Below are 19,216 nucleotides of genomic sequence, written 5' to 3'. Positions count from 1 at the left end.
AGGGGATATTATAACATTGTATAAATATGTACAGGTCCAATATAAAGAGCTGTTTATTATCAGAAATATACAAAGAACATTGTGTTTAACTAAACTTTGTGTTTAACCTATTGGACAACACACCCTTCTTTTGAAAATCTTCATAGTCCTTTGATTTCTGTAGAGAAACCACAAGAAGAAAACAAAGCAGTCCTTTGATAAATGTTTCCCCAGATACAGCATTGTACCAACTTGAATATATATATTCATAAAGTAATTAAATGGCCTTGTCGTATTTATTTTGTACTGAAAATAAGCTCAGCTGGTCCACTTTAATTTATCACTGGGATTTTCCATGTACCTTACCGCGATTTTGAATGTTTCACAGTAACCACAGTGTACTTTCATATGAAAAGATCTAGGAATAAACACTTACATACTATGAATATTCTAAAATTAATTTCAATAGGTCTAATTTTACCTTGAAAATAAATGTGAACAAAAAATAAGGATTCCCTTCACTTCTAGTGATAAAAAGTGAGTAATTTTATTAACAACATGAAGGAAAATATTTGTATCCTGGGGGCCAGGGCTGTTGCACCTGCTCCTGAGATCCATGTTCCCTTAAGCGGTTACAATATTATTATTACTACTGACTACTGTAACAAAGGAGTTTCAAAGGAGTTTCAAACTTAACCTACAGTCTGCAAGTACTGATTAAATTGTGCGCAGGGATCAAAAACATTTCAGATGAAACTGTCATCTAGTTTTTGGTCCATTCGTTTTTAAACAACAAATTTCATTTCCTCCTCTTTCGGATGGCTTTTTCCATTTAGAAATGAAAATTGTTGTCACTCACCTCACGCACACTCTCAAATGCTCTCTCACAGTCTCATTCATGTTCTCTCACTTTCTCATTCACTCTGTCTCACTCTCTCTCAATGTCTCCCTACCTGCCCCCGCCAACCGTTTCTGTGACGCTGTCTCCTTTCCTGCAGATCTGCTTCTTCTCTTGCCTCTTCTCGTCCTTCGGACTTCTGTCTTCTTTCTTTCATGCTTCTCCCTGCTATCTGCTCCCATAACTAGGCCTCCCAGAGTACTTTCACGATAGGGGGGAGCCTCCGGGCACACTATCTCCCCTGAATAGGGGAATGAGAGAGAGGCTGTCTCTGTGGTTCTGCCCTTTTGCGGAGAAACAGAAGCGTTTCTGCACCTCTCTTTCTCCACAAATATGTCTGCATTATTCTGGCAAAAGGCAAGGCCATGGGGACAGCCTTTCCTCTGTTCCTCCATTCGGAAGTGTTCCAAATGTATATATTATCTTAGCAATTAACACCCTTTCAGATTATGTTGTCCTACGTGATTTATTACATTAACACATTAAATATCAGTTTAATTTAAACAGAATTTTCCTTCTCTGGGACCTATTTTTAACCTTTATTGAGTTAGTGGCCTTATGTATGTTCCACTTGTAGTTATTTTCCCTTGTTAGTCTGCTTTATGTCCAGTTGTTTAGCATGTGAATAGGGTTTATGACATAACACAAATCAGATAGTGGAAAGCACAGGCAGCTAATCCGTCGATGGTTCTATTAGAGCCGAGACCTATGAGAGTCTGTGAAGCGTACATTTTCATAGAATGAATAATTCAGATCTAATTCCTAATCTTTTATTAAATGGAAATTATTAAAGCAAGACAAGTTTCTTTTCTGAGAAAAGAAATTCCAAGAAAAAGCTTTCATTTTTCTACAACTCAGAGAGATGTTACAGATTGAAACTGCAAATTAAGCATTTCCGATTAGTATTCATTTTTTATCAGAAGTTTTTGCAGATCAAATGCATGAATTAAGCGTGCTGAATTTTATCACCCAATGGATTCACAGTGCCTTAAGACACAATGTTGTATTGATGTCTGTGAACTTTATCTTGTTTCATCTTACAGTTTCTAACATATTTTTACTCCCTTGAAGGGAAAGGAAAAAGTATCTTCTCAACACTTAGTTCAGTACCATTAAGACAAAATCCCAGGCCTGGACTTGCCATCTGGCACACCAGGCAAATGCCTTGTGAGCTACTCACCAACATGACTCCATACCCCAATCTGCCAGTCTCTTCATTAGTATAAGAATGTAATATGCAGCTACCAGGGCCATCTAGTCATCCCTAGTCTGGCTATGCAAAACGTTGTTAATTTATATTTTTAAAAGACATTTTGTTAAATATAAGTAATATTTTGTCGGATCCAAGTAATTGCAACAGATTTATTCATGAATACTGACCCTATTATTTGGCATATTAATACAGACAGGTTCAGCTGATAAACTCTTCATTATAATGCAAATTTAAATGTAGATTTTCCCCAAAAAATAACAGAGTGGGGAAACAGTAATTTTATAATCAGAAGGTAAGTGATGTTGGATGTCTTCCAAATTATTATTGTAATTGGAAAAAATGTAGCTTTTTTCTGTCATATTAACATATTACCAGCATTCCTATTTGAAATATTATTTGAGTTTGATATTAAGATTTGTGAAATACACTGAGGCTTTGCTAACAAGGCGTGTTGGGATGTAACAGAATAGAAAATATTCCCGTGGATCAACGTTATTTGGTCTGACATTCTTAGTTAATATTTCATACGCAACACCATGAAATCATGATGGTTTCAATTTCCACACTGATTCTATCCCACCTGATAATATCTGTAAGCATGTACTTGAACTAACCACATCTACTGCTTTTGGTTGCATGTTTTAAAGGTTGTATGATAATCATGTTATGATGTTGGTTAACTGGCCCATGCAGTCCCACAGTGGACTGTGGGCAGTGTTTTAAATGTGAGAATGAGACAAGTGGGTTGTTAAGTGGTAGGTAAAATGGGAAGCACTGCCACTCACACCTCACTCACTCATTCCATTTAAGCTATTTCCACCTTAATCCTTTAGTATGGAGAACATTGTACACTTATTTAGAAATTGGTCTTCTTTCATTTTGACAAAATTAGTTTGTGCCTTTGCCTACATGTGATTGTAAGGGATATATAAACTCAACAGAAACAAAACATTTGCAAACACTATAAACATGAACGCATAATATATAAAGACAAACAACTGAAATTGGATAAACAGACCATGGTCTTTTATTTAGCTTACAATACATTTACCAAACAAAACCATAACTTAACATATACCAATACTCTTTAACATATTGACACTCTTGGCCCAAACCCAGAGGACAACAAACTTTAACACTACTCCAGGCCATCTGCCCTAAAGCCAGAAGGCCCACTAAACCACCAGTGCATCCATTCTCTTTTTTTTTATATAAGAAAGGGCAACCTTAACCCCAATTAAGGCCACGACAATTAAAAACAATAGTTCTTTGGGTGGGAGGGTGGCCGCCTGAAAAGAAGTTCTTTCATCTCGCTCCTACGAGGTCAGTGCAGACAGTTTGCAGTTCGCTTCAGGTAATGCACCTCACCTCAAACGCAAATTCCCGCCCTTTGTGCAGCGTGAGATACCCGCGATTGCAGCACGAGAAAGCCGTGAGCGCAAGGCGGGCAAAAAAGCGTAGGCAGCAATAGAACATTCTACCACTTTTTATTTTTTAGCACTGAACTTTTGACCCTAACCTGTTTTACCTGCCTGACCTACATTTGACCCCTTATCCCCGCAATCACATGCAGCCCTGGCTGCTAAGTTTAGCCAGGACTATCCATATTATCCCTACTACAAATAGCCAAAGGGACCCCTTTGTTTTAGGATGTATGGTTTGAGGTGTAGTTGGTGGGGCAAGGGTTTACTAAGACCTATTAATATGTATTTATGTATTTATGTGAGTAAGGCAGTAGAAGAAGATGAATGTATATTATTTGCACAGTTTAATTAATATATATATATATATATATATATATATATATATATATATATATATGTGTGTGTGTGTGTGTGTGTGTGTGTTTCTGCTATTTTTATACACATTACCGTGACTTTTAGAGCTGCAGAACACTGTAGTACACTGACGCCCAGCATGTGTTTGTGTTTAATGATGTCAGGGAGTAGTTTCTCAATTGATTGAGAAACTAATGTGCTTTCCAGTCATTTACTGATTTATCAAAAGGTCTGTCTGCCTCCACAATCGTTGCATTATATATGTCTCTGCAGGGGTGCATCCGCACAAAAGTAATTATCCACAATCTCTGCTTTGTTCCTACTACTATTTAGCGTGGACAGTAATAGTTCTGTTGTCATCCTTGTCTTCCCCTTTGACCTAGTTCTTCAAAGCTATAAGGAAATATTAGCAGATAACCGTCATTGTTTTTAAAGATGAACTACCACTCAGCAGGTATTTTGGGTGCTGGTCCAGAATGATCTGGGGACAAAAGTTATTGTGTTTTAGTTTTTAACAAATGTTGGTACATTAAAAAAAATGTTTCAGCTCTAGCAGTTTGTAAAAAATGCACTTTAATGATCCCCTCCATATGCATTTGCCCCCCCAGGTACGTAGCTTGCAGAAGGCATGTTCGATAGTTTAAAGACTGTCTCTGTAAAGTTAAAGTTTATGCTTATTGCTGATAATATTTTGTACTTGTTTTGTTTTCCACATAAAAACTGAGCAGATTTGGAGAGCAGTTGCTCGCCCTATAGACTCAGTGTGTAAATGTAACACATTTACAAGGCAACTGAACATTTATCCCTCTGTTAGACTGCTTAATTAGCTGTCAAGTATGGTCAAAATTTGGGATTAATACTGCAATTTTAGGAGCTAGAAGAGTAGGTATGCAACACAGGCACTGTGTTTATGTGTTACATAAAATAAATACATAGAAAATCCTGCTGTTTATATACACCTGGCACAATAATAAAAGCATATTCCACCCATCTAATTTGCTCTTTATTACATCACTTCTTTCTAGAGAACACTGTGATACATGAAACATGACAGGAGAGCACAAATGGACAGAGAGATTTGGGTCCTAAAGAGGGACAATTGGAAGGTATAAGGTTTGCATGGGAGATTTAGCATCTAGTGTTTGACCACTGGTCGTATTCATTGGAACAGCAGAAACTTCTTCTTCATTGAGAAATTGATTATTTGCATTACTACAATATGAGTAGTTGGCAGCTCCCCTTTCCCCTGTTTAAATGGACAGTCCATGGGGCCAGCCATCAGCAACAAGAGGATGGGGGCTGGCAAAGAGGCAAATGCATATAAAGGAATTTTGTAGAATCCCCCCCAATGCATTTTCAAGGGGGACACCATGTAAAATTAACGGGACCACTCACATGTGTTAAAGTGCATATGATAGTTGGAGTGTACCTTTAATGTTATACTAGAGGCGGGAGAAGATGTACTAGAATGGGAAGCTTCTTAGATAACCTGCACTACTTGCCCAGTGATGTCACGCTAGCCTCTCTTGTACAACCTGCCACAGTTACTGTTCAAAATGCAACTGAAAATGCAGTTAATATCCTGTATTAACTATACTATATATCATAATACGAAATATATTACGCCAGATTGCAAATCAGCAATAATACAATTGTAAAGATTGCTTTACTGCATTAAAAAATGGTTATTGTTTTTACTTATAAATATATATATATATATATATATATATATATATATATATATATATATATATATATATATATATATATATATATATATATATACTGTGTATACAAATAAATACAGAAGCTGAGCTATGCCTGTAAAAGTGACTACACCTGATTTATTACCATGGGACCATGGGGATATATAATTTGACAAGATGGCCTTGTTAGGCTATACCATTTGCATATTGCACAGACATTGTTTTCTTGTGGCATGTATTGGCAAAAACACTTAAGCGGATATAACTAAATTACTGCTCAGAAAGTCAACGCTACTTACCTTATAAAAAAAAATACAATTTGACAGGAGAGTGGAATGATTGCCATAATGCTTTTCTTTTTTCCTTAAAACCTCTAATCGTGGGATTCAATTATCAGTTTTATGATATATTCAGGATACTTTCATGTCCATCTTATGGCTTCTTTATATGTTGTAGTTTGTACTTTCACAATGCATGCTGGAAAAAAAACTTCTCAATACTGAATTGTTGCTCATACATTTGTATGTGGTTAGTCACCAGCATTTGATATTAGATATTTAGTGGTTTTATCTTCTGTTGCACTTATTCTGTTCTGCTAAATTCATTCTGTAACATTAAACAGTTTTGCCTCATCCATAATTTTGCTGAGAACACTTAATTTCCATGTGATACAAAAGCGAACCGGTGATAGGTTGTTGGGTTCTGGTCCTTAGAGACCTTTGTGATGCTGATACAATGCAAGTGGCTTCGCCCTTCATCTCTAATTAGGCACCTTATTGCCCAAGTGTATTGCTCTGAACCTTAAAGGGTTATTATATCCTGTTGAAGTTTAGCTGAGTTTAGCTAACTGTAAAAAGGTATTAATGTCACAGGTTAGTTGACTAGTGGAAATCTTCAGCCCTGTGCACAAAGTATAAATAGCTATACTGTCAGACTGTCTTGTTCTCCATCAAGTTTTCCAGAATGTCTCTTAACCCATTAAGCGTATAGAACCTAGTTCTAAATAGTGCTTCATTGCATTTTACTTAAATGTTTTATATAAAATATATTTGAATATGCAGTATATCAACATTTAAGTAAAATACAGCGGGGGATAGAAATCATGGGATATGTCATATATATTGTAAATGTATTAAATGCAGTATATTGGAAATAATGCTTTCTGTCCTTTAAGAATTCCTTTTTGTTGATTTCTGTCTTTTGAGAATCCCTTTTGTTAACCTCTGGAGTGACAAGTGACAGCTAAATGTCTTGCCTCTTTTCTTTGCCCTTACAGTAAAGTCCAACATTTACTTTAATGGAAATGCTGAATTCTAAATGGGAATATGCTGTGGGGGTGTACGCATTCCATCTGAATAATTGCGACATGCATTATTGTTTATTAATTTAATAGCTTCATATTTAGAGCTTAGCACAGAGGCACTGTGCAGAAAGAATGGCATGCATGTAGGATTTGGAATAGCCCGTGGGCAGCTGAGAGGGCACTGTTTATTGTGTGCTCAATACCATCATGGGTTGGAGTGATTCTCCTCCCTGTGTTTGTCTTGTGACAATTTGTTTTTTCATTGCCTCGTTGACATATAGCACATTGATTTCATGCAGGGCTTCCCTAGCTCTGCTCTAAGGCATTAAAATAATAAAAATATAATGAATATTCTACAAAAAACACACCCTTATACACAGACATCCATGCTCACATACCCTTATGCATAGACATTCATGCTCACATACACTTTCACACAAGTCGAAAGGGCACTTTATGAACAATTTTGAAGTGGCACGAGGATACAGGAGCAAGTGGTCACATGGGCCACCTGGGCCCCCTAGAGAGATGGGCCCCATTACAGTTGAAACCCCTGTATTATGCCACTGCCATTGAGCATCAGCATTTGCCATTCTTGCCCAGTGGCCTGTCTAAGTCTGGCTATACTGCATATTTGTTCTTGTTCATGTCTAGTTGTAAAACAAAATATTGGGTGAACAGAAAAATTATAGATTTCTTTATATTGCGCATTTCAAATTTCGAAATTACAGCCTTCACATTATGACTCTCTGCATCATGTCTAAACAGTAATTGTCTCCAGGTTTGAAGGCAACCATTTACTGAATATATAAACAGTGTCATGAAACTGCTTTAACAGAGGAAAGCAGCAAATGGAAATGTCTGTAATCTTAATTGTCTCAATATCCTGTATTTTCCACGTAAAACAAGTCACAGATTGTTTGGGTCAATGCTTGCCAATCGAGATGATTTTGTATTTGTATTCCCATGGCAACAAGAATTACCGTTGGTTGGGCCACTGCCTGTGCCAGAGACTATTCCATACTCTGTGCCTCACTGTTCCCAGGGCGTACGGAAAAAGACACAGATTTTTACCATGCGAGACCTGTTTAGTAGAAAGACTTTATTATTCCTTTCCAAGGGAATGAGGAGAAAATGAAGTGACCAGTTATTTGAGTTATTTGTATTTGGCACAATTGTATTTTATCATAACTAAACTTAGATTTCAGTGAATGTTTTGAAACCTGTCTGGGGAGTTCCGCTGTTTAGGTTATCAGGTATCAGACTAGAAGGATTGTGGCATTTAGTAAGGTATCTCAAATGATAAACTACTTAGACTAGCTCATCTATAGTGGAAGAGCTGGGCTGACTCTCCTCACTCAGTATTTTGGTCATCATGAGTGATCATATAGATGCTTGTGAGGACTTTCTTCTGCTTTTCTTTATGATGGGGCAAGTCTGGCTTGTCTTGTGCATAGTCTCCCAAGCTGGGTCACACCACATGTGGCTCGACTATATCAGCTTCCCAAAGTGTAGAAGTGCCTTCTCTTATGTAACTTCTCAGTAAAAAGGCCTGCATTGACTTATCTCCAAATCTCACATGGTTCTATTTGTTCCAATAGATTTCTTCCACTTCTACCCTACAAACAACACGCATTGAGCATAGGGATGATTTTTTAAATAATCTTTGATTTTCACCATCTGTCTCCATGTTCCTAATCCCCTGCTTATTTTATTGGACAGTTGTCGTACATCACTGACGTTTCATAAGTACAGACATTATGTATAGAACATCAGTTATGTCAGCAAGGAAAGAACTCAAGTCGATACCTCCTAGTCTCCTGGTTTTTGTGGGACAGCCATGATTTTCAGGTACTGTGTCTCTATCCTGACAAACTTGATAAAGACCTCATTGTGAGGTCGAAACGTTGTTGTCTGTTTCCTTCAAATAAATCTGTCTGATGGAACCCTTGAGTGCCTGGAGCCTTTTCTATTTTGATTTACTGGGGAGTTGGCCCTTCCCGGCACAGCTAAGCACCTGAGTTCCTGTGGGGAGTGAGTGCAGATTCCTGATTCTGGTGTCTATCCTGACAAAGACACCAGTGTCCGTGGCAAGGTTTGCGAGGTCCGTAGAACCTCATTAAATTGTCCCCCACAGACCTCAGTAAATGTCCACCATGAGCAATGTTGGTGCCTACTCCTGAACTAATCAAGGGCAGGCAACTAGACATCGTCCCTAGTACTGTTGAATGTCCAACCTTTCCAGGAAAAAATATTGAATTAAGGGAAATTTACATCATTCAATTTTTTTGCCAGTAACACTTAATTATCATGTGAAAAATGTGTTCCATAGAAGCTGGAAATGTTTGCGTTGTTTTTATGTGATTAAGCCTTCAGAGAAAAATAATTAAATGACATATCAGGTTGATTTAACATACTAGAGAATGCTATTAGTGTTTTGTCGCGTATTTTAGGCCTTGGAAACAGTCTATAACTGACCCACTAAAACTAAATACATAATTGGGTATAATCCTACCTTCAACCATTTCAAACAGCCTAAGAGGGACCTTTTTATGACAAACCCCTGTTCTTCACCATTACTCTATCCATGGGAGTTCCCATTTTCCACAGATGTGTATTCTCATAATAACAGACAGCATTGTGGGGGTTTATCATTATGTGATTGCACGTTCATGTTAAATTAAGGTGACCAGATTTTTAAAATGAAATCCAGGACATTTTTTTTTAATTGGCAAATGGTAAAAAAACATTTTAGAAGCATATATTCTTCAAACTATATATGCAGTGTATTCAGTAAGTGTTTATGAAGTGATTCTATGATATATTTCTCACATTTTGTCCATGAGATAAAAAAACGCTTCTTAGAATCTTTTTCGCAAGGCCGGACTAAGAGCATCATGGTTCTGGCGCTGAGAATTTTGGTGGCCTTTTTATGAACATAAATAAAATAGACAGAATCTTAACTCCTCGGCATCCATGTGTACTGGATAAAGATGATATCAGTGCGAGGCAGATAATATAGGATTGAATCTTATGTGATGGAATTGGGAGGACATTAATACACTATAAAAAAAGTCATACATGGGATGCCTAAGGCCACAATTTAGTGCCACTAATCTTTTATAATAAGATATGGAGATTGAAATAGAGTAAATAACACAAAACCTTTAGTTTTCCTCTTACTGATTTCTGGGCCAAGAATGTTTTGTCCTGTGAAGTGACTACAAATGCAGGAGGGTGTTTTATCTCTGGATAAGTAAAAATTAAATAGTTCTATTTATTCCTACAGTAAGTAAAGTGCCAAGAAACAGATGACCAAATACACACACCAGGACAGGCTCAGCCCCACTGATATCCAAACACACACCAGGATAGGCTGTGCCCCACCGACACTCAAACACACCCACCAGAACAGGCTCAGCCACACCGACACCCAGACACACACCAGGACAGGCTCTGCCACACAGACACCCAAACACACACACCAGGACAGGCTCAGCCACACCAACACCCAAACACACACCAGGACAGACTCTGCCACACCGACACCCAAACACACACACCAGGACAGGCTCTGCCACACCAAAACCCAAACACACACACCAGGACAGGCTCTGCCACACTGACACCCAGACACACACACCAGGACAGGCTCTGCCACACCCAAACACACACCAGGACAGGCTCTGCCACACCGACACCCAAACACACACACCGGGACATACTCTGACACACCGACACCCAAACACACACACCATGACAGACTCTGCCACACCGACACCCAAACCGACACTTCTCTTGTCCTGTATAGGGAAAGCAGGAACGGAGTAGAGTCATGTGACGTAAAGTGCAGAATTTGGTGTATTTAACTAAGATGTGCATGAACAAGCAACAATTATTCACATATGTCACATGGGAGAGGAGTTATTCCACCTCCCTCCATTAATGTAGGCTCTCAATTGTGTCTAACAAACACACAATCAAATCAATACTGCAAAGAATAAATCACAAGAAACACTATACACCTTAATTAATGCACTTTAACCCTCTGGGATTTTCCTTGAATATAACCCATAATGCATCTAGAACTGTGGGATGTTTGGTAAAAACCTTGCAAAGTAATTTGTATATATGGAGCAAATAGTTTACTGGAGGAGTATTATTAGAGCCAATAAGCTGATGACCCATTGTTTGTGTTGAAGTTTGCGGCCGTCACATTTCCTTATGGCAGTAAGACTGCGTATTGAAAAAGAGAATTGTTTGATCTTTAGTCTAAGAAGAGACTTATGTCACTGCAGGTCAAAGTTAATTGAGTAACCAATCAATGCAAAACGAAATAGTGTTATACAATTATCTTTGCATGCAGTGCAATAATCCTGGTGATTATTCCTTGCTGGAGAAATGTCAGCAGTATGGAAAGCAGTGCTTTTAATGGATAATAGATTTTTTGAGTGCACTGTCCTTGTGAGATATATAGAGGCCAATCTGAGGTTTATTGCATGGAAACCAGATGGCATGTGTTTCAGCTGGGAAAGTCGTGGGTACCTGATGCAAAACCTTGCGTTTATTAAAACTTTTATATTCCTTATATTTCTTAAAGATGCTGTTCCACTTAGACACAACATTAATTTCAACCTACGATATGTTAAGCAAATAGCAGGGGTGTACCTGGAATATTTGGCACTAGGGGCGGATCCTGTATGTGCCACCCACACTTTAAAATGTAAAGACACCCACAAAAAAAATAATGTAGGAAAAGAATTTTTATTTCACAAATGTTTAAACTGTATGCTATATACTGAGCCAGACATTGATGGTGGTACAGCATAACGTTCTGAGCCAGGCATTGACGGTAGTGCAGCATAAGCACCATCACTATAAGCAGGACATTGGCACTGCCCCTGAAGCAACGTGCCCGTGCCACCCCTGCACCTGAAGCAACCTGCCTGTGCCACCTCCAGCCCCGAAGATTCCTGCCTGTGCCAGCTCTCCCCCTGAAAGAGCCTGCCTGTGCCACATCTGTATCTGAAACAGTCTGCCTGTGCTACCTCTGCCCCCTAAACTCTTCTAACATTCTGTCCCTAAACATTTCTGCCCCTAAACACTTATAACATTCACTCATTCACGCACTTACAAGCCAAAACAAACCATTTGTCCTAACGGTTAGTTTTCACGGTTTACTCTTGACCAATTACAGCACATATTGTATTCCATTATTGCACAACATCATTGTGGGTGCATCTACTTTAGTGGGTCTCTAAGTGGCCAGTTTTGTATTATTTGTCTTATGTGCTGGTAGCAGAAGATTCACACACATTTTTTGGTAAAAAAAAAAAAAAAATCACAGTAATTTTTCACGTATATATTTTGTAGCAAACCTGCCACTTGTGCAGATTTTCTACCATACTAAGAGATAGCTTTTTATTTTAATAGCAGGCACACTGTAGTCAACTTGTTCAGAAGCAATAGAAAGTTAATTGAAGAGTTGAATTTGATGGGCCATTTGCGTTCACTCATTGTAATATACTGGAGCCACTTTGCAGAAAAACATAATTGATTACTTAGACATCATTGGCAAAAAAAACCCCAACCTGTTCTAATTGTAAATCACCCTGGTGTTTGCGCACACAAAGAGGAAATACTTTCCTTAGGTTACATCAAACAAATTGTTTCAATAAACTTGTCTGGTTCTTCTACACAAATAGTATCTTCAAAAGGTAGTCAGCGTCTTCATAAATTTGAACATACAAAGAAAAGAGAAGAGAGAGAGAAAAGAGAAACATAGTGTAATATTGTTAGAATAGAAATTAGATATGAAGTAATAATCTTATTTTGTTCATTCGATCAACCCTCTTCCGCCTTTTAGCTTTTTAAATAACTGGATAGATCGGACCAGCCGTGTTATCTATCAGACCATTGTCAGTAACATGTACACCAAATGATGACGGTTTGCTTAAATAATTAAAACCTTCTACGTTTAAATTTTCTTTAAATTACCTTTAATTTATTTATGTCTTTGTGAAGATCAGGTCTCTAAGACAGGTGAAATTACATTTGTGACCTATAAAATTAGACAAACTCTGAGTTAATGTTACTGTGGCCTCCCTGACAGATAACTTCTACCCCTATTAAAGTCATCAGGTGCAATTAAATGTATATGATAGATGGGGGAACCTTTAAATTTTCACGACGTCCCTCTTGCAAAATGCATTGGAGGGGATTCTGAAAAAATATCAGTTTTTTGTTTTTATACATATTATGCATTCTTCTTTAGTGCGGCTGTCAGGGACAGTAAGCTGTTCCTTTAAGCTCCACTTTGCAGGACCCACAGGGAAAAGCTTAACAAGCATACAGACTCCCAGCCTAATTCATATCTATTGCAGAAATATCTTTAAAATAATTATCGCATGGTAGTATTAATTACTACACACTGTTGAATTAATTAGATTTTACTTCATTATTTTTGATCTCTTGATAGCTACATTCATCTTAGGACAAAGTTAAATGCAAGAAGTAAATTATAATTATTATTATTATTATTATTATTATTGCATTCTGTATTTTTTTTAATATTCCATTTAAGTCAAAGTATAAATATGAGCTGTACCAAATCCATACTGCCTAAACCTTCCACAAAGGATGACTACAGCAAAATACCTAAATATAAGAGAAACAAACTAGATGTTACATTACATTTGTTTGTGAGAAAATATTTGTTGTTTTACAGTAACCACTGGATTAATCTACAACCCCACTAAATGTGACTCATGGTGCTCACTTCCGTCCACACCCTCTCCAACAATATTTCGAAATGTTAGGAAGTTTGCCCCAGCCTTACATGGACCAAGTACCATCCACATGGTGTCTCCATATTTAACTCCCAAGTGGTTGGTGACACATCTGAAAACATCTAATATATTAGATATAATATATATTTTGCTAGTCCAACTGAGATGTTCCAAAGGGAACTCCCACCACCACACCCAATAATTTATTTTTATTAATTAATCAGTAAGCATGTAAGTAACACATACTTAATGCTTTATCGTAAATCATTTTTAAATAGTTAATTTAACTAACCTTCTTGTTTGCTCATCTACGCATGGAGCTTGGCAGACTGCAGTGATAATGTTGCTGCATCATTTCATAAAAACGCTGTCCAATTTCCCATTAGCTCATACATGGCTGAGATAAAAAAAAAATCTTAGAACCGTTTTCTGTGTACTTATTTGCAAATATAATTAGATAGAATTTCCAAGATCTGGATGATAATGCAGGATATTTTATTAAATAGAGTAACTAAGAGAGAACTAGGCCCCAACCCTCACCATCTGCTTAAACAAAGACATAGCCTTGGCATTTCATACAAATAGATTTAATGTACTACAAAAAACTTAAGGTATTAAACAAATACAGACACAATTTATTCATTTTTTTTGGAGCTGGACGGTCACAGGTCGGAAAACATGGTCTAAATCTGTGTTTGTTTCTTTTGTTTTGTAACTATAGCGTTATGGTATGCTACCTGTAAATATAACAATCCACGGAAGACAAAAGGGAGCAAACTAGAGCTTTTGGGTGCTTCACTTTATGTGGCATCTTGTGAAGCCACTTACTTAGGTATTGTAGGTTGTTCAGGAGCCAGGCTGATTGTTGGCATTCATGGATCAGTCATGTTGAGCAACGACATGTAGAGTAAAGTCAGTGTTTCTTCTAGAAATTATAGGGGCTCTTTAATTGCCTACTGTCACAGAACTAGGGCTCCAGAAAACTGTTTAAGCTGTTTGGAGTTATTTCCCCCTGTTTATTCCAACTGCCTTCACTCGGGGGTTCCGACTCTGGATCACATCGCTATTTGGACTGGACAATCTAGGGACCCCGAGCTATACATCCGGGATCTTCGCCGCTTCACCGGGATCACCCCGAAAATACAGATTTTGGGTTATATGGACATTGCTATGCTTGGTGACCAGATTGTGGCGCTGGGCTGTCTGGGCAGGGTATTGTTTGGTTGATGTCAATATGCTCCTTATCAGTTTTTTTAATATAAGGCTGTTTGTTTTCTCAATAAACTGTTCCTGTGGTCACCTCAACACAAGTCTGATGCTTGGGGTCACCTCAACACAAGTATGATATTTGGAGTCACCTCAACACAAGTCTGATGCTTGAGGTGGGCTGCTATGATAACTTATTGTCCCACTGGGTAGCTAAGCTCCGGCTAGCCATGGTGTCAGTGCGGCTCGTTGGATTGCAGGCCTGTTTCATCTCTAAAGCACTCTCAGTACTGAAAGGGTTAACCACGTAGTCTTGGATCGTAGAAAGCACAATTTAGTGTGTTTGTCCATTCGGGGTACATGCCGTCTCATCACACCTACAATATCCTGTAAGCCATTGTAGCTTTGTCACTTACTTAAGCAGGTTGTTATGATGCAGATTGCCATCTGTCTATTCACTCGTTCCATCGCTGCTTGCGGCAGATGTAGAATGGCACTTGCTGCGTTTCCTGGGTAGAATGCAAAAAGAATTTGCGTACCTTTTCATTTGTTTGTACAACTCATTCAGTTGCCAGGTTGATTTTTTGGCATTCCTGGGCCTTTCGCTTTGAACGATACAATGTAGTCAATGTTTTCTCTAGAATTATAGGGGTTCTTTAATTGCCTGCAATACCCTGTAAGCCATCACAGTAGAAAACAAACGGTACAATCCAATTAATTCACTCACCATATGTCAGTGCCGTTCTTAAAAGATTAGCATGGAGATTTCAGCTATACACTATAGACAAGAGCCAGCCGTCAGTGAGGCGATGAGATGGTGGCTTGAGTAGTTTTCACTGTTTTGGCTGATTCCTGTAACACAAATATCCCATGGCTCCTCTCATCATGTTTTGGGAATTAATAGCCACCTGCAAACATTGAAAAGTGGTCTTATGACCCAACCAAAGGGATATTCCTGTGGACTTGGTCATTGCATTAGTTGTTACTTTATAAACTTTGCATCGTAATCTTATTTTATATGCATAATACCAATGTGCTTTAACACATTTTGGACAAACACTGTCTTCACATGAAACAATGTAAATTGTTCCCGATATATTACACAAGTTATATATCTCTGTATCATATCTGGACTCTCAAAAGCATTGGTCCTTGTCTTTTTCAGTATGTTATATAGGTCTATTATTACATGGAAGTTGATCCCAGAAACAAAGCAGGTCCATTTAGATGTAGAAAAGCGAGAACACCCATTTATGACAAGGAGTTTTAAAGTGCATTGGAAGTGTTTCATGATAATCTCCCTTTCTGTAAGAATGGTAAAAAAAACTTAGTTCAAAAGGAAGAGAACACTCAAGATTATTGTCTACAAATTATTTTTTCCTAATTTCCAGTGATAAATTTAAACTTAATAATACAACTGGTGTGATACAGACACCACAAGGGATGACTTACCGATATATTGGGCAGTAGAGGGCAGTATTGGGCAGTAGAGGGCTAGACAAGGGGGGGACAAGGGCTAAATATTATCAATTAGAAGTCTTCTTGTGTGTTTTACTTATAGTTCAAATGTATAGATTAGCAATGATTGCATGCAGCATTTACATCATATCTGCATCATTTCTGTGCTTCTACAATGCCCCCTATTCTTTGCAGACCCTTTTGGTAACATTATGTAACTTGTACCTCAAATATGTTCTGATTATCTCAATATGCTCCTTAACTAGACCTAAAAATAGTGGACTATAACTCCATAAGTATATGTCATTGACAGACAAGGATAACTGTTGCTATGCTGTGTTTGCCAATGGTGACTGATGACATCTTAATGTGAATATATCCTCATAAAGGTTGAAATACATTATTTTGGACCATGCCTATTGTGAAAATGGTTTCTTGTGGTTTGTATAAACCCTGATTATATTTGAACATTTGTTAACATTTCTGTGATATTAACAAGGGTGTCAAATGTGTACACACACGTACACATTTGACAATAATAAGGCCCTCCACCTACTCGCCTAGGGGTCAGCAATACTAGCGAATATTCCAGTGTCTCAGATGATTTGACCCCAACACAATATATACAGTATGTACTGTTTTCAGTAAAAGCCATTTATAAAAACACTCCATGTAGAAGAATTGCCATTTTCATTGAGCTGCAGACCTCATTGGCATTAGGGTTATAAGACTGAACTATCACCTTGTTAATGTTCAGCACTCGAAAATATAAGTAAAAGACATAAAAAAAACATTTATTGTTCTTATGTGCACAAGTGAAACAAATCGACCATGCTTCTATATCAAATACATCGATTTTCTTTTCCAGAGGGATACCAAAGGCCAGTTTCTCATAGACCACATCTGCAATCATTACAGCTTGCTTGAAAAGGATTATTTTGGAATCCGCTTTGTTGACCCAGAGAAACAGCGGGTATGTATTAGATATGTTTTCCTTATTCCATAAGTTTATTCCAGGTTTATTTGTGTTTAATTTAAGCACCTCGGTTGTATATTGCATTAAACTCCTTATGGCTTAGTTAGAGGTTGCAAGGAGCTATAATCATACAGTATGTATACAGTATTGTTATTTATTGTTTTATATAGCGCCATCATATTCTGTGGTGCTGTACAATGATTAAACAAGACATACGTTGTATATAACATAACAATTTGACCTATAGAAACAACAGGTAAGAAGGGCCCTGCTCAAATGAGCTTACAATCTAGACGTTAAAAGCAATGGTGCTGTATGTAATATTATACAGTATATCAGTTTGCATTATAACAAAATGTATAAAAAATAACCTTAGTAGGTTAGATTAATATGGCTAATTTAGCAGCACTATTCTTCATGTGTACATTTGCAGTGGGGATTAGTACTCCATCTCCCCTCTTATGTCATATACCTTGAGGTTTAATCCTGGGGTTATAGCTTTTAATAGAGCGTATCAGGGGGTGCAATGTGGACAGCACCCCTTTACATTACATCAGACAGAATTATTTGCAGTGTTACCTCCAGAAAGCTTACATTATATTATTTCACAAGAAATATTTAGGTCTGCAAAATTAGCCCCCCCCCAAGGTTTAGCCAATTGGAAGGCATGGACCTTAGTGAGTCCCGAGAATTAATTGAAAAGAAAAATGGGTCTAGCCATATTAGCCTGAACAAAAATGGAGTCTTTATCTGAAGTTGATACTTTTTATTGGGCCAACATCACAAATATGTAAAGTTACTTGCACCTTTAGGAGCTTTTTCACAATAAATTGGCAATATGTATATACAAAATAGTTTGAAGCTCTATATTGGTTAGAATTATCCAAATCCACTAAGTATAATACACAAGTTAATTGGTTAATTGCACTTTAATTGGCGATATCTTGCTACTCTGGTAGAATAATGACCCAGGATGATTGCTTACAGAAGAACAGAAGAGTAAGATTGATTGGTACTCCACCTTTAGGTTTCCTAAGGCATTTCAGGATTTAATGCAGGCAAGAGCAGGTCACCAGTTAAAGTGTTAAGGCACTCATGCAATAATGTTCATTGACTCCAATTCATATCACTTTGCTATGAGCTGATTTATGTTCTGACTTTCCCTGCATTGTATAGAGTTAGGGGTCAGTATTTGTTTTTTTTTAAAAAGAAAACCTCACAGATTTCTTTTCTATACATTGGAGTCACTAGAGTGTTTATTATTATTCTGTGTCAAGCAATTATTGGCTTACTACTAAGGAAACAGTAAATAGAAATGTCACAAGGCTCTGCAGTTGAAGGAGTTATGCCCTTTCAAGCTGCCATCTATCATCCTTTAGTCTGTTGTCTGCTTGAGGGGTCTCTATAATTAAGATAACTAATATAGCAGTCCTCCAGGACTCTAAGAGAGCTCTCCCTGCTTCGGAGAGAAGCTGTAACATTCTCATGTGGACACCCCATGTTTTGAATTTATGGTGTTTCTGACATTCATTCATTGTCAAGAGCTCAGTGATTTTAAACGTGACAGTGTCATGCCACAAGTCAATTCATGAAATTTGTGCCCTACTGAATCTGTCCAACTCCACTGCAATTGCTATTAGTGTGAAGTGGAAGCATGTAGGAGCAACAGCACTTCAGCCACCATGCGGTGCTTAAGCAGGTAGTATTTTTTAGATAATTGTATGTTTTCAACTTCGTAGCACACGTTTAGGGAAGACTGTTTCGTTTTCCAGCATGGCTGTGCCCCTGTGCACAAAGCAAGGTCCATAAAGACAAGGTTAGTGTGAAGTAAGTCTAGTGGCCTGCACAGAGCCCTGACATTAACCCAACTGAACACCTTTGTCATAAACTGGAACGTGGATTACGAGGCCA

At 37.7% G+C, this 19,216-nt stretch overlaps 1 protein-coding gene across 2 annotated transcripts in view; it reads left to right on the top strand.

Annotated features, from left to right (window-relative positions):
• FRMD3 (FERM domain containing 3) overlaps nt 1–19,216 on the top strand; it is a 79,815-nt gene that overhangs the window by 21,477 nt on the left and 39,122 nt on the right. Inside the window, exon 2 of one of the 2 annotated variants that reach the window (XM_053467052.1) lies at nt 17,198–17,302. In XM_053467052.1, coding sequence (XP_053323027.1) covers nt 17,198–17,302 — 105 coding nt within the window. Of the gene's footprint in view, nt 1–17,197; nt 17,303–19,216 lie in introns of those variants that run through there. The other variant, XM_053467059.1, reaches the window with a different exon arrangement.

The sequence above is a fragment of the Spea bombifrons genome, chromosome 1, assembly GCF_027358695.1.
Source record: "Spea bombifrons isolate aSpeBom1 chromosome 1, aSpeBom1.2.pri, whole genome shotgun sequence".
Classification (NCBI taxonomy): domain Eukaryota; kingdom Metazoa; phylum Chordata; class Amphibia; order Anura; family Pelobatidae; genus Spea; species Spea bombifrons.
The sequence above is the reverse complement of the archived record's forward strand: the minus strand, read 5'-3'. Positions and strand labels throughout refer to the sequence as shown.